We start from the raw sequence: 15,952 nt of genomic DNA, 5'->3' as shown, positions 1-15,952 counted from the left end.
TTGGTGATGAACAGAGGGAGAAGGAGGTGAATGGAAGAAAGAAGAGATGCGGAGCCAAAGGAGACGGTCAGCAACAAATAAGGAAGAATGAATTGTTCTTTCTTTAATATAATACAAATAGGAGATGTTTAATAAATAGTGTAAAAAAAAAAAAAAAAATCCAACTGAGTTACTAACCCATCCAGTCCCGACCAGTTTTAAAAAGAAACCGTTCTTTTCAGTGCTTAAAAGGAGGATTTGCACTTGAGCAGCAGTCAGGTTCTCGTGCTATTATGTTCACATCTGTAAGGCTCGTAAAACAGGTTAAAAAACATGCAGGCCACAGATTAGAATAACGGTAATGCAGATAATAGCAACACCTAATTTGCCCATAACTCTTTGACAACCAGTTAACCTCATCATGATCATTACATGTAATTAGATGGTTCACAAAATGGTTCACAAGACTTGTCTGCTCACAATGAAGCTCATGGGTATAGCCGACCTGAGTCCAGACTAGGCTGCTGAATGCACACAATGATTTGGAAGAGAGACACAGTTTAATGAACACAGATTAACAGACATGGACAATTATGCTGCGGGTGTTTGACATTTATGTTTGCACCCAAACACACATGCAGACACATGTTGACAGAACAGAGAAAATTAAGTGGCTTTAGTTTGTTTTCTGCTTTGTTCAGAGTTTAGACAAAGAGCTTTTCACGTCTGGATAATGAGACTATTAGATTACAATGCTGGTGTTACACAACTAAGCGGAAAACAATTTCAGATTTGAACGGGTCCCACTTTTACAATGGAGGTGACAAACAACAAACCGGGCGTGACTGAATGATTCAAGGCATCAATTTTTCATCCCCAACTCAGTGAAACAATGAGAGCAATGGGATTTTAGAGTCGGATTTCTATTGCGTAATAGTGGACAATGACCTTAATATATTTGCAGGTGTTGATTGTCCTGCTGATCAATACCAAAGACTTATGCAACTTCACTGAGGTTTGTCAGGCACATGAGTGGGAGAAAAGAAATTATATTGTTGCAACTCCTACCAGTCTTGCTTTTAACCTGTCCTGCTCTAAACAGGGGCACATATCCCAGATTCCCATGTTTTAATAATCTAGGAGTTTAGGATAAAACAAAACAAATGACATGGGTTTTGAGGCTGTGAGTTTGCAGGTGTTTGTCAGATATATAGATAGCGCAAACTGTGAAACTACATTATAACTTGTGTGAATAGTGGTTTAGGGTGGACTTCCCTTTAACGTTGGTATATTAATGTGATAGACAGTATGCTTCAACATATAGGCTCCTCTGCAGCTCAGTGTTTCAAATACCGCTTATATATTGAACACATCACATATGTGCATGCACAATGTCACCTGGCATTTAGCACTCACAAGCACACAATTCATTTAAACAAATGCAACAGTAATGTAACGCACACACACTGCCACAATGCATTTAGTGCACAAAAGAAGTCATTTCTAGTCGTAATCTACTGTACACACACATAGAGCAGATAACGTAGCAGAATGAAGCTGCTGAATCATCAGTGAAACAGCAGAAATCCAGCAGTGCCGCATGCCGATATGAACCAGGAAATCAGCTGTGGTTTGATGGTTGGTTCCCGCTTTGATATGCAAGAGCTGCAAGAGCAAGGCACAAAGAGGTTTTATTTTCAATGCTGGACTCGCAATTCAGAGCTGATGTTCTCAGCACACTTAAGCCCTGAAGCTCAGAAGCCACAGGCAGGCATACACAACCTGGCCGTCAAGAGAAGAAGAACACCTGCCTACTGATGCAGGGAAAACCAAACAAATCAACACTTTCTTCTCTTCTGTTCTTAATACAATCTCAAAAGATGAATATTTTTAAAATCTCTGAAAACATGGATACGTTTCTCAACTTAAGTTCTAATGAAGCCAGATACTATTCAGGTGTTTCTATATTAAGAATCTAAATGCCTTTGTTTAATATTGTTTAATAGTTTGTCACCAGTTAACAGTCAATAAATTATGAGCTGACTGACTGATATAGTACAAGTTATGGCACTACTATTCCTGGGCAACTTGTGTCTTCTGACAGCAGGTGCAACCCTGGAAAACAGTTCAGGGGACCCGACTTCAGGAAAGGCTCATAATTTAATCTCTCCTATATTATTATTTTACATCCAAGCTTTAATATTCTGTAATAAACAGTTCCCTATTGTTATATGAGTTTGAAGATTAATGCGTGTGGCAACATGTTGGTACAGTATTTACAGTTTTGTTCACCTTCATAAGAAAAATTGTGATAACGTGCACAGACGTAAACGTTAAGCTAAATTTTCATTTTAATGTGTGTTTTCATTTTAATTCTGTGTATTCAGTAGTAAAACACAGAAGTTATAGATTTTTGATCTACGCTCTAGAGCAAGCAGGTGGCCGTATTGCAACACAACGTCGCATGTCAGCTGCAGCTACAACAGAAGAAGAAGAAGAAGAAGAAGAAGAAGAAGAGTGAGCAGCCGGAGAAGAAGAGGGTACACGTGATTCGCGCTAACTGGAAGCAAGATGGCGGTGGCGGTGCGGAGCTTGCAAGACCAGCTCGAAAAAGCCAAGGAAAGCTTGAAACATGTGGACGATAACATTCGCAAATTAACCGGACGTGATCCGAATGAATCAAGGTAAAAGGCCTGATGGGTTATGTAGCTTTTGGCATATTTCTAGTGATAAGCTAACCAACTTGCTAGCGTTCCAACGACTAAGCTAGCATGAGTCGGTTAGCTGGCTAGCAAACATTACCACCTTCTTAGATTGTTTTGTCCTACCTTAACCTACGCCTATGTACAAACTGTTGAATTAGCCATACAAAAGTAATAAACAAACCTGGGACGATTTACTACTCTTAACTTTGGAGTGGATTATCAAATTTAGTTGGTCCGCTATTGCTAGGCCTATTGGTAGGCTTCGTCTGAGAGTCACCACAGAGATGCTTGTTTGGTAATGCCGAGCGGCTCCGCCTTTAACAAAGAAACGACGTCAGTAAATAAAACAGTAACATTCACTTTAATTTTCTGGTGCGAGTTAGTAGACCAAAAGGGTCTGGTTTTGTTTTGACTCTCTTTTTTCCTGTTGTATCTACAGACCGGGCCAGATCCGTCGGCTCGGCGGCCCCATGGCAGGCGTCGGAGGTGGTAGAGGCAGAGGAATCAACCTGCTCAGGTAAAGCTGTGCTATAGATGGCTAAATGCAACGCTTTCGATGTTCATTCACATATCGACCCAAAAAAGAAAAAAGGCTGTAATTTTCACCGTCGGTAACAATAAAATTACTAAAAATAAAGAAATCCACCAAGACCAAAAACTACAGCCTCCAAAATGACCATGAAGATGAATCATCATCTCTAAACCTTCTTAAAACAAAAATGAAACATAGTTAACTTCATGAGGGCCATACCTATTAAACTGGCAAGCGAGTGTAAAATGCACTTTGTAACTATTTGGACAATGACAGTTTTCGTTGTCTGGACTCACTGGGTTTGAAGTGCAACATCTGGCCTCTTTTTATTAATGTTCATTCATCAATGTCCTTTCCCAGGCGCAGTCTCTCAGACATGGGAAGCGGCGGCCCCCCTGCCAAGCAGAGAGACATCGAAGGAGCCCTGCTGAGGTGACACCTAGATTTTTATTATTTTTTAAATATTCATCGATTCTGCATACAATGTTTATAATGGTAAAATATTAGGGCTGATGTGAATTCTGAAAATTCAAACAATCATAGTAAAAAAAAACATTTTTTATTCAAAGCGTTGGTTCATTTTCAGTGTACAGCTATGACTGATTTGCTTTTAGAATAACAGATTAGATTTAATGAAATAAATACTCTTACACATAATTACCAACATTTGCATATTCAAAATATTACTTTGACTTTATTTGACTCTTATGGGATGTTTTATCTTTGCTTGGTTGTCTGCAGACTGGCGGGGGATCAGAGGGCCAGGAGAGATGCGCGCAACGACAGCGACGCCGAGGATGATGACGATGTCAAAAAGGTAAGAAGAAAGAGTTTGGCTCTTCTGCGAAATGTTTGTACCACTGTTCACATGTGCAGCCTGTGGGGAAAAAGGTCTAGCAGGTGATGTTGTTATGACATTATTTGATTAGTTCAAACATTGACTTGCTGGTTGATTGTAAGTATTTTGATCCCCATTATTAATTGCCTGTCACGTGCATTTTACAATTAGTATTTTAGGGAAAGACAAATAGCCGCTAACAAATTGGTTTGTTCTATTTTCTCCTTCCCTCAGCCGGCGTTGCAGTCGTCTGTAGTAGCTACCTCCAAGGAGCGAACGCGCCGAGACCTCATTCAAGATCAGACCATGGATGAGAAGGGCAAACAGAGGTAGGCCAACATGAGCCTTGAGCCTGCTGTACATACAGATGTATATTTAAACTTGATGAATAATTATGAAGAATGTGATCAAATTAGTGAAATGCACCTGCAGATAGTGAAAACGGGAAACGGCACCAAAAAAAATCAAAAACAAAGGGTCGATATTTATCATTTTATGGCTGACGATTGCAAGTGTGTGAAGAAGGGTTTGTGTTTTCTTGGTCAGGAATCGGCGTATGTTCGGCCTGCTGATGGGGACCCTGCAAAAATTCAAACAGGAGTCCAACGTCTCGACGGAGAAGGTGAGATGTATCCAGTTTATTAGTGACCTGCTTAGCTGACTGCCATCAGGAGGGCAGCCAAAGCAAATAAATAAATTCATAATAATCAAAGGTGCATTAAGAGTCGTTCTTCAAGTTAACTAATGTCTTTTTACGACAACAAAATGCCCCAAAAATATTTCAATCTGATTATGCTTTATCTTGGTTATTGCCTCAGAAGGTGGTTTTTAGCTTAACTACCAGGCATCGAAGCCAGTATGATGAGCAAAAACTTGTTTGGGGTTAATGTGTGTGCTTTTGAATTTAGAAATTAAAAGTAATGGATGTAAGCAGGGCCATAGTGGGAATCCCTGTGCTACAAAAATGCTTTTGTTTTTAATGTATTGTCTCTGTATTTTGCACAGTTAAATTTCTGACTACTATCCACAAAATATTTAAACAGAGACCCAACTTCTGACACAAAGTATTTATACAATAATTTGGGTAGGCACAACAACTTTGTTTTGTCTTTTTATTAACTACTCTCTCTCCTTAATCCCGTCCTCTTCTACTTTTGCCCCCACAGCAAAAGCGACGTTCAGAGATTGAGCAGAAGCTTGAGGTTCAGGCTGAGGCAGAGAGAAAGAAAGTAGAGAATGAAAAGAGGGAGCTCTTCGAAGAGAGGAGAGCCAAACAGACTGAGCTGAGACTACTGGAACAGAAAGTCGAACTTGCTCAGCTGGTAAGAAAGTACTTTCAACACCATTTTGAAAGGTAGAAACAAAAGCTCAAAGTAAACAGAAAATAAACCGCTTGGTCAAGTGACTGGAATTCTCACGGGCCTGTATCAGTTTGTTTCTGAGTGTCATTTACAAATTGTTTCCACTTGCATGCGAATAAGTGGTTTAGAAAATGAATGCATAGATATAGTATCCAGTATGGTGCAAAACATGTTTTCTTCTGATTTGTAAATGTTTTTTTTCCCATACTGATGTGCAAAATACAGTTAACTGGATAGAGAGAAAGTTGTCAGCTTTGTGTCTGTTTTATGGTAATTTTCTTTCATTCCAGTCCAGGTAATATCTCAAAAATATTGTAATATTAGAAGAAAAAAAGATTTGAGAGAGAAGGATTAGAAAGGGTGTAGCAAGTGAAACAGAAGATGCAAAAGCAACCAGTGGAAAAGAGAATGGAATTTGCACAAGTGTTGGTAAACATATTTAACTGAATTAGTAATGTAGGGTATAAAACAGATGAGTAAAAGAGCTTTTGTACTCTGCCAGAATTTTCTGTAACCTTCTTTCATCCATCTGCAGCAAGAGGAGTGGACCAGCCACAATAATCGTCTGGTGAAATACATTCGCACTAAGACAAAGCCTCACATCTTTTACTTGCCTGGAAAAATGTGCTCCGCAACACAGAAACTCCTCGATGACTCCACCAAGAAACTAAACGGTCAGTAGGGCTCTTGTTATGGTAGCATCTCACCTGTGTTTTATGTGTGCATGTTGTTTCTTGTACTTTGGAAAGGGTTTGCTTCTTTAATTTCATTCACAAGCGTGTTTGTTCGTGTTAATCATCCTGTAACTTGTGAATTTTTGGCTCTGGACAGCTGTGTTCGAGGAGAGGCGTGAGGCTTTTGCCGAACACCTCAGCAAGATGGAGTCCCGCCCCCGGCGACAGCCAAACCGCGACCAGGACGGCAACACGGCAACAGGGACGGACCACCCAGCGGAGGGTAAGCCAGCAGGTCAGGTAGTCAAGGTGTCAGACAACAGGGGGGTTGCAGAGATGGAGGAAGAGGAGGAGGAAGATGAGTTGGAGGAGGAGAGGGGAAAGGAAGGGGATAGTAAGGTGACAGGGAAGGGGGAGGGGGAGGAAAGGGAGGAAGAGGAGATAGCAGGGTTGAAGAAGGCAGATGAAGAGGAGGAGAGGATGGAGTTAAATGAGCAGGGTAGCGAGGAGAAGAGGGAAGGAGAGGAGGGGATTAAGGGCAGAGAGGACCAGAAGGAAAAGGGAGACAAGGAGGCAAGTCCAGGGTCAGAAGAGATGGAGGTTGAGGGGGAGCGGGAGGACAGGAGAAAGGAAGAAGTGGGAGAAACAAAAAGTAAACAGGGGCCCACGGACCTCCAGAATGAAAAGACCCAAGACAACCAGTCCTCTGAACCAACCATAACACCCCAAGAAGCACCAGACACCAGTCAGCAGCCTCAGCCCAGTCCCAGTGCAGGGGAACCAGCAGTACAGTCCTCTGAGCCCCAGGGGCCTTCTCCTACCCCAGAACCGCAGATAGCCTCTGCCGTGCCTGGGCAGGACTTCATCATCCCTGTCCTTGAGGTCCAGGACTCAGCAGTCGAGAACCAGGCTGCAGAACGGAAATCAGGGGACGAAGCCCCACAAAAACTGCCCAATTCCCAAGAGGCCCCCAGCACTACCCCTGCACCCTCTAAGGAGGATGAGGACAGTGGGAGAGGAAAGAAGAAGGAAAAGGAGCCAAGGAAGGGCCGCAGTCATAGTAACAGCTCCTCCTCTTCCTCTTCCGGCTCGTCCTCCAGCGGAAGTTCCTCTTCTTCCTCCGGATCCAGCCGCTCTTCCTCATCATCGTCATCCTCTTCATCCTCATCGTCCAACAGCAGCAGCCGAAGTCGCAGCCGAGACAGCGGTAAGCGCAAGAGGAGGCCATCGGATAGAGGCAGGGACAGGAAGAAAGGAGAAGACAGAAGTCACCGTAAGAGAGGAGGGAGTAGAGGAGGAGGAGGAGGAAGGGACTCGAAGGGATCGAAAGAGAGGAGGAAGAGGAGGAGCGAGGAAGGAAGGGGCAGGTCTTCCCGGAGCGATAGGGAGCATAAAGATAGAGACAGGAAGGACAAGAGACGTTAATCTGGTTCTCATTCAGCTTCTATGATAAATTGGCAACCATAGGAAAACACTGAGGATGTCAAAAGTTTTAAACTTGTATTAAAATGCCAAATTTTTCTCACAAAGGCTCATTGGAAGTTTTAACAATGATTTTTCGAGATATAGGGATTTAAAAGCGCTGTCTAGAGTATGGAAACCATGGAAAACTGGTCGTTATTTTCCTCCAACTTTTTCCCTTTTACTTGGCAAAAGAAATGTAAACTCAACTTTTTTAGTCACAGTGGTGCATCTGGCAGGGCCATTCCTTATGCTGTCTGTAATTGGGCTCCTCACCAAACAGGTCTGAGGTAGGAGAGACATCATTTTAGTCCTGTCATTTTAAATCTATAAGATTTATCCTCAGCCTGACATTTGGGTTTTACAAAGGGTTTGTGGCGCTACCGTGAAAAGATGGTGTTGAATGTTTGTTTTCTATTTTTCATCCTGATCATAATGCCATAGGTGGGGGTTATTGATGGTATGGTAGCAATGATCATTTACATACAGTAGCTGTGTTTTTCAAATTGATGTGACTACAGTGTTGATCCCCATTTATCTCCACTATTTGATCATTATCAAGGCCCTTGTATCTTCATCACATGGGTACATGTGTGATCTGCTCAAATATTGGTTTTTGAAACTTTTTTCTTTTTTTTTGTACCAACTGATAATCTGCTTCAAAATAAAGGTGAAGTATTGGTGGACATGTGTGTGGTGTAGTAATTTTTGGAGAATTATTAGGGCTCAAACTCATCAATAATCACAGAATTATTATTATTATGTCAAAATGCTGAAAAGAATGATCAAGATAGTTGACAATAGTCTGCAATTCAAAACCAAATACAGCAAAATGGGTGGATTCTGAAATTAGGACACGGTGTCCTTTGCAGCCCTCAGTAAGGTAGAGTGGCAATATCTGCAGTTAGATCCATAAGATTTGGACGGTGACACAATTTTTGTAATTTTTCTTATGTACATCCCCACAATGGATTTGAAACAAAGACATCCAGGTGTGATTGAAGTGTAGTTTTTCAGCTTTAATTCAAGGAGTTTAACAGTTTAGGAATCACAGCCATTTATATACATAGTCTCTCATTTTAAGAGGCTCAAACCAACATAGTTAACAATATAAGGATTATTTTTAATATCTGTATGAAAATCCTTTGCTGTCAATGACTACCTGAAGTCTGGAACCCATGGACATCACTAAATGCTGAGTTTCCTCCCTTGAGATGCTTTGCCAGTCCTTTACTGCAGATTGTGGGTCTCTCTGCCCTCAGTTTTGTCTTCAGTAAGTGAAACGCATACAAGTGGGCTGGGATGAATTGGCCATTGAAGAAGATTCCATTTCTTTGCCTCGAAAAGCTCCTGGGTTGCGTTCACAGAATGTTTTGGGTCATTATCCATCTGTACTATGAAGCGCTGTTTCGTGTTTGTAGCGTTTGGCTGAATCTGAGGGAACAGGCCACACCTGGCCATGAAAGTGACCGATAACTGTTGAGTCTCTGAAAATAAGGGACTGTGTAATATGGCTGTAAATCCTAAACAGTTAACGCAATATTTCTATGAAAATTGCATCACTGTCCAAATACTTATGGACCAAACTATTTATCACTTTGATTACTTTTCTCATTTTGTAAATGAATGAAGAATCACCAATTTTTATTGGAGTACACTGTTCCACAGTTTGTGCATCACTGGTGGAGGCCATCAGTGTATGGGGAAACGAAACAAGGCTAAACTGAGCTGCTTGAGACAGAAGAAATCTTAGGTGATCACCAAGGTCATTAGGAATTCATTCTCTTGAATATTAATGCGTGTATTAAATTTCATGCTATCATCTGTGCAGATATTTCACTCTGGACCAAAGTGTTGGACCATCTGCATAGCTAAAAAGCTACACTGTTAATATTTGGAAACTATATTTGTATGGGCTTGAAAAACTTGACCAACACCAATGTCCACACAAGCAATTATACAAATCATCACAGTTTAATAAACAAATCTTACATTGAATAGAGCCATTAACATCAGGACTAAATTCACCAAGAAAAAGCTTGGCTATTCACGTCAGAAATATTAGTGATCCTACTGCTTTGGCTGCTTAGGTTGTATCAGCAGAGGTCTGTTCAAGTAACCAAATTCATCACAAATAGTAACAAAAACAAAAAGTTTTGTTCATGATGAAGGCCTTTTGGTTTCATCCTGAACTTTCATCCCAACCTGCGCAGAGCCACCAGACCCCATGTGGATGTTAGCACTCTCGAGACTAAGTCTACTTCCATCCACTGAATTTGCTTGGTTGGTAAAGGTTCTCTATGAGTTGTTCTTAAGTTCCAATGTCAGGTCTTGTTGCTTGACTGTAGAGCCTGCTGCCTGAGTGCTGCATCAGTAAGAGGGCCTACTACATACTCTTCCTTAATGTGTTGTTGATGTCAGTCTCAAACAGTTCAACCTTGTGTTCACTCTGGCTGATCTGCCAGGTCATTCTGCTCAAAGTATCTGCAGGTTAAAAAAAGGAAATTAGTATGATTGCATAATACAGTGTTTAGCACAAAAGTGAAATCTGACAAGGTAAATAGTTTGGGCACCTCGGGGGGGAACATATTTTATTTTAATCCATACTTTGTTGAATTTTCAAGTGAATAGAAGTGGATACAACTGCTGCACTAAACTGACAATAACAAAGAATCTTTAATCTTTAAGTGTTAATGCACTTACTTTTTATTTCATGAACTTAAAAAAATAGAGGGGAAAAAAACCTAACTGTGGCATGTGTAAAAGTTTGGGCATCCTACCAAATCAGCACTTCATAACCCCCCTTTGGCAGGTATCACATCAAGTTCTGAGACATTTCTAGGCTGTCTATCAGCTCTGGAACAGTCATCAGCTGAAAATTTCTAGTGACAATTCCTGACCTGCCTTACAAGTCCTAGTGAATCAATTAAGGCCTAATAAAGTGTTTTAGAAGTAGATGGTGGCACCCTTCTACTTCTAAAACTTCAGCACATGCCACAATTATTGTTGTGGTTTTTTTAATTCATAAATTAAAAATTAACAGTGCATTAACATTTAGAGAAAGGCTCATTTTAATGTCTGTTTGCCGCAGCGATTATTTTTACTTTTCACTTCGAAAAATCAAAATATATATATATCAAATTGTAAGTTGTTGGTATAATCACTCTAAACAAAGTTTTTACTCTCTTTGCGTTCGATTTAATATTACCAAGCATGCAAGCAGCTTTCATATATAAAATATGTGATCCAACCAGTTTAAACTATTTTGACTCAGTGGTAGCTACCTGGCAACAAGACAGATAAGCAGGTTGAGGGCAGGCAGTTTCTCATCCTCCTGATTCACCTGTGGAATCATGACAGCAGGACAGATATTGTCAGGTCTAATATATCACATCAAGAGTCAAATTTTGACAGGCCTTCCTGTGATTTGAAATACAGCACTGTCTTTATACAGAAATAATACAATAATCTTGAGAAACTGCGTCATTGTTTCTGGCAAGACGCTTTGCCACTTAGAGCCATCACTGCAAGCAGCCAGCTTTGTGCACCAAAGATGGACACCATGATCCCAAAACAGCAACTTATATATATTTAAATACAAGACGAAAAGAGCATCGAAGTGTAAACCAAACACACACTGGTAGTGCTACACAGAGGATGGCAGTGACAGAGTAAGACAGGTTAGAGGACAGTAGCACCGAGTGAGTCCTACCAGCGTGCTGCGGAGCTGGGCACATCTCCTGGCCAGCTGTCTGATGGAGGAGTGGGCTTCAGGTAGTAGAGGCTTTTCCAGGCAGGCCAGTAAGGCATACAACCAGCGACCCTAAAACAAATTCTGTTGTCATGTTCTGTGTGCAAGCTCCTGTGGAAAGACTTACTAATTTCCAGTGTTCAAATTTACAGCCATTCCCCTATTGAAAACAATGAGCAAAGCTTTCCACCTACAACACAACAACACAGTGTGAGTGTAGCATTGGATTTGCAAGGAAGCAGCAACCAACTGAAGAATGGAGTGACTTAATCAACCAGACTCACCAACTGTGGAACAAATGCTCTCTCCTCAAACCAACTGATAAGAATTTCCAACACCATCAACACTGTGGACTGTCAGCAGAGAGATTAGGAAGAAAACATTCAAATCAGACTGTTAAACTGGTTAAGAGTGGGAGATAAATGTCTAAATGGGGAGGTAATTTACCTGGTTGAGTCTGCTAACAATGCTTAGGAAGGGAGGGAAGCCCACCTGAACAGAGACATGCTTTATTAATATATCAGCCACATTTAGGGCTCCATGGTCTTATATAATTAAAACAAACCTGATTTATACAGTTACCAACAAGCAAATGTTACAGGAGGGAAGAATTCTCATTTTCACTTCAAGCTATGTTTTGACGAGATTTGAAATACTCTGACATATTCACAACAATTGTACAAACAGCTAGTAGGTCAGTTTAGATTTTACACAGTTGTGCAACAGAATACAGACTTGTATTTTCCTTTAAAGTGACAAAAGTCGATGATATTCGAGAAACATTGGAAAATTCTGTTTATACAAGAAATTTTAACTGATGGCTAAATAAATACTTCATTAAAGGAGCCTTTATCCCTTTCTCCTAACAAAGACACATTCAAACAACCTTGCTATAGTCCAGCGCTGGCTCTGCATCTGTGTCACAGGATGATATGCCCAGATAAACCTTCTCCCCTAAACAAAACCTCTTCCAGCCCTCCTCATCTGTTAGCTTTGGCTGTGAAACACACACACACACACACACACACACACACACACAATTAAATTTATAACAAATGCAAAATCTCTTTTTCAGTTTGCCTCTTGTCTTATACACAAATGTATACCCACATAAAGTGATCAGCAAGTGATTCTGCTCAAACTCAGAAACAGTTGCCCTTGAAGTGACGCATCCAATGTGATGCTAATATATTTACACAGTTTTAATTATTGAGTGAATTTTGCAACTATGCCATCCCCTCACCATCAGCACATTGTCATCCAGTGTCTGGCTGCTCCAGTGTTTCCTGTTCTTTGTGATGCTCTGAGAGCAAAATGCAAAAAACAGCAATGTTTTAACGGTGAAAACAGATTATGATAGTAAACCTACGTCAGAGTTTGCACGCCCTTAAATATTGCAACTGTGCCTTTTTCATTCCTGCCTAAAACATTGCAACAAATTTAAAAATGAACACTGAACAATGTAACATTTATTTTATTATCCATGGATTGTCATGGATTTACACTTTTCCAAGGTTCATTTTGTCAAACACGAATTTACCATTTTGCTAAAATCGATCAGTAAGCCATATTCTAAATTAAATAATTTCGGGTTTTCAACAGTTCAACAAGTGATTTTAAAGACTGGGAAGTTGTTTTACCTGTCTGATATCTGAGAAGTTACTGACTTGCTGCTGCTGCCAACTGGAACTGGGGCAGAAACCCATGGGAGCAGCATGGCAACCGGCCACCTGAAACACAGAAGATACAGTTCTGAAGGAATTAAATGCATTTTCATGTCACATGATCTCATGCATGCAAACTTCAACCACGTGTCCCTGGTACCTCATTTCATAATTCAAGTAAGCAGTGCGACTACTAACAAAATAGTGATTAGATTTGATTAATATATTTACAAAACAAAATACTTCAGTAGATGTTACTTGGTACCTATACACATTCTTCCACTACCTTCATATGATATTTATTTTTTAACAATATTTATATCTCAACAGAGCATCATAACACAACATTTATAGCATTTGTAAAAAATTTCCAATAATGTCCAACCTTAAATGGACTTTTGTAATAAATACATGGCAAAACAAAAAAACACATACACTTACATATAACACAAATAAAGAGTACAAATTACATCAAAGGGGTGATTAAGGTGGACGCTGTACTGTACATTCATCTTTCCATTGCAAGGACAGAACTCAATGTGTAAATTTACTCACAGATACATTGACTGTTTGTTTCTTCTTCAGTTTCTTGGGGTCTATCTGAGCAACCACCACCTCTGGACATAATGACGCCTCCAACCTGATGAAAAGGAAACACATTATTCCGGCAAAACTGATACATGCTGCTCCCAAAAAGAGAGATACAAACTTTTAAGTACAGACGTGGCCAGAAGTGTTGGTACACTCACTTCCACTTAGAAAAGAAAAACCAGTTTTCTCGGAAACAAGTTGAAACTGAAAAAAAAAAAAAAATAGTAATTGGCAGCCACTTTTCTCTTTCCCATATTTAACCGAGCAGACAGATTCTTTTATTCTCATATTATTTCAGATAAAAAAACAAATGAAAATGACATGGACAAAAATATTGAGACTGGAATATTTTGTAGCACAACCTTTTGAGGCAATCACTGCAATCAAGTGCAATCTGTAGCTTTTACTGAGACTTCTACATCTCAGCTGGAAGTTTATCCTACTCTTCTAGAGCAAACTGCTCCGGTTAGTTCAGGTTTGATGGATGCCTTAACCCAACTGCGAGTTTCAGCTCTTTCCATAGATGTTCAGTTGGATCAGGACTCACAGCAGGACAGTTCCAAACGGTCCAATATTTTCTTCTCATCCGTTCTTGGCTGCTTTTCGATGGATATTTTGGGTCATTCTCCTGTTGAGGAACCATGACCTGGGACTGAGACAGAGCTCTCAGAACGTTTCATTTCAGAATGCCTTGATAATCTTCTGTCTTCATTGTGCCCTGCACAGATTCACAGCCCTCTGTGCCAGAGACAGCAAAGCAACCCCATAACATAACTGAGCCTCCTCCATGTTTCACAGTGGGGATGGTGTTCTTTTCTTTCAAAGCGTCATTCTTTCGTCTGTGAACACAGAGCTGATGGGACTTACCAATTTTGTTTCATCTGTCCAAAGAACATTCCCCCAGACGCACTTTGGCTTTCAACATGCATTTAAGCAAACTCCAGCAGGGCTCTCTTTGTTTCTCTTTCAAAAGTGAGATCTTCCAGCATCTTCCTCCATGGAACCCACCTTCATTCAGAAAGCAACATATGGAGCAACTGGACACTGTTTTACCTTGATCTCCGAGGTCAGCCTGTATCTGTTTTGAATTTTTCCTTGGTTCGTTTCCCGCCATTCAAACTATCCTTCTGTTCAGGCTGGGGTCAATTTTCCTCGTCCAGGGAGGTTGGCTACGGCCCCATGAGCCTTAAACTTCTTAATGATATAAGCAGCTGTGGTCACAGGAACGTCAACCTGCTTGGAGATGGTCTTGTAGCCTTTACATTGGCCATTCTTCGCATTTGAACCTTTCCTATCTCAAGACAACTATTTTCTTTTCTTTCTCTTGTCCAGGTTTAGTGTGGTGCAAACAATGATACCAAACAGTACAATGAGGACTTTTAAATATGAATGATTATAAGATTGAAGACACCTATGATACTAACTGAAAATATCACTACAATCTTCTCATTTATCACCACTTGTAAGGGAAATCCGATCATTTCGTCCAGGCCATTTTAGAAGATCCTTGTAGAATAAGCAAGAATTCAGCTCTTTTCATTGCTTCTTTGTTTTATTCTATGGAACAACCAAAGCCATGCAGGTATGCGATGACAAAAGAGCTTTTAATTGCAAAACTTTTTCAGGGAGGACGGAGCATTGTTTCAATGAGGTGTAATGGTACCAACACTTTTAGCCACGTCTGTTCAAATTTACAGTCCCTGTTTCTTTTTTAAGAGAAGAGCACGGTTGAGCAAAGACTAGAAATATAAACATAAAACAATATTTGCTATAACACTGGCATTAACGCTAACTTCGCAGTGAAAATACCTTCAGTATTTGTTACATTCGTTGATAAGCAATCTTCCACCGTCACCATCGACTATCTTTACAATATTTCCGGTGGCATCAGTGTATTACGCGGCTGTCCCCAATAGAGTTACACTAATTTCCCACTGTCCGAACAGAAACAAAGGAGTGTTTGAGGAGAACTTACTGGACTTGTCGGAGGTATTCCTGGGGGTTCCTCGGCGGTCCGTTCAGGTCCAGGTTCTCTGTACTGGCTCCAAACTCAATGGGCAGCAGCCTCGGCATTAACTCCTCCACGTCCGACTTCATTTTGTCTCAGCTGTTAGGTAATTTCTATACCAAAACGTCTGAGGTAAAAGGTCAGCAAGTGCAACTGAAGCGTCGAAATTCAATAAAAGGCCTCCTCTAGCGACCGAAACAATGACTTTTTCACAGATGTTAAAACTATACACAAACTAGGCAGCCATCTTGCTTGTAAACGCAGACTAACGCGTGACGTCGTCTTTGTGCGCGGTGCTGGTTGTCATGGTGACGGACGCCACACTTGTCGGTTTTTTTTAGAAGGAGCGAAGTCCAGAAAATCTCCACTCTTTTAGCTTGCCAAAACA

At 40.6% G+C, this 15,952-nt stretch overlaps 2 protein-coding genes across 2 annotated transcripts; one reads left to right on the top strand and one right to left on the bottom strand.

The window, feature by feature from the left end:
• The first annotated feature begins 2,469 nt into the window (after positions 1-2,469).
• On the top strand, positions 2,470-8,236 carry pnn (pinin, desmosome associated protein). Its single transcript, XM_040138044.1, has 9 exons — positions 2,470-2,663; positions 3,124-3,201; positions 3,577-3,648; positions 3,958-4,033; positions 4,289-4,383; positions 4,601-4,676; positions 5,221-5,376; positions 5,951-6,089; positions 6,247-8,236. The coding sequence occupies exons 1-9, from the start codon at positions 2,551-2,553 to the stop codon at positions 7,512-7,514; spliced, it is 2,073 nt and encodes a 690-aa protein (XP_039993978.1). The 5' UTR covers positions 2,470-2,550; the 3' UTR covers positions 7,515-8,236.
• A 947-nt stretch (positions 8,237-9,183) lies between these two features.
• Positions 9,184-15,880, bottom strand: gemin2 (gem (nuclear organelle) associated protein 2). Its single transcript, XM_040137407.1, has 10 exons — positions 15,532-15,880; positions 13,521-13,605; positions 12,942-13,031; positions 12,545-12,604; positions 12,188-12,298; positions 11,749-11,793; positions 11,586-11,654; positions 11,263-11,373; positions 10,835-10,893; positions 9,184-10,034 (listed from the first exon to the last, which is right to left on the bottom strand). The coding sequence occupies exons 1-10, from the start codon at positions 15,651-15,653 to the stop codon at positions 9,995-9,997; spliced, it is 792 nt and encodes a 263-aa protein (XP_039993341.1). The 5' UTR covers positions 15,654-15,880; the 3' UTR covers positions 9,184-9,994.
• Positions 15,881-15,952: the final 72 nt, after the last annotated feature.

Source organism: Xiphias gladius, chromosome 10, assembly GCF_016859285.1.
Source record: "Xiphias gladius isolate SHS-SW01 ecotype Sanya breed wild chromosome 10, ASM1685928v1, whole genome shotgun sequence".
Classification (NCBI taxonomy): domain Eukaryota; kingdom Metazoa; phylum Chordata; class Actinopteri; order Istiophoriformes; family Xiphiidae; genus Xiphias; species Xiphias gladius.
The sequence above is the reverse complement of the archived record's forward strand: the minus strand, read 5'-3'. Positions and strand labels throughout refer to the sequence as shown.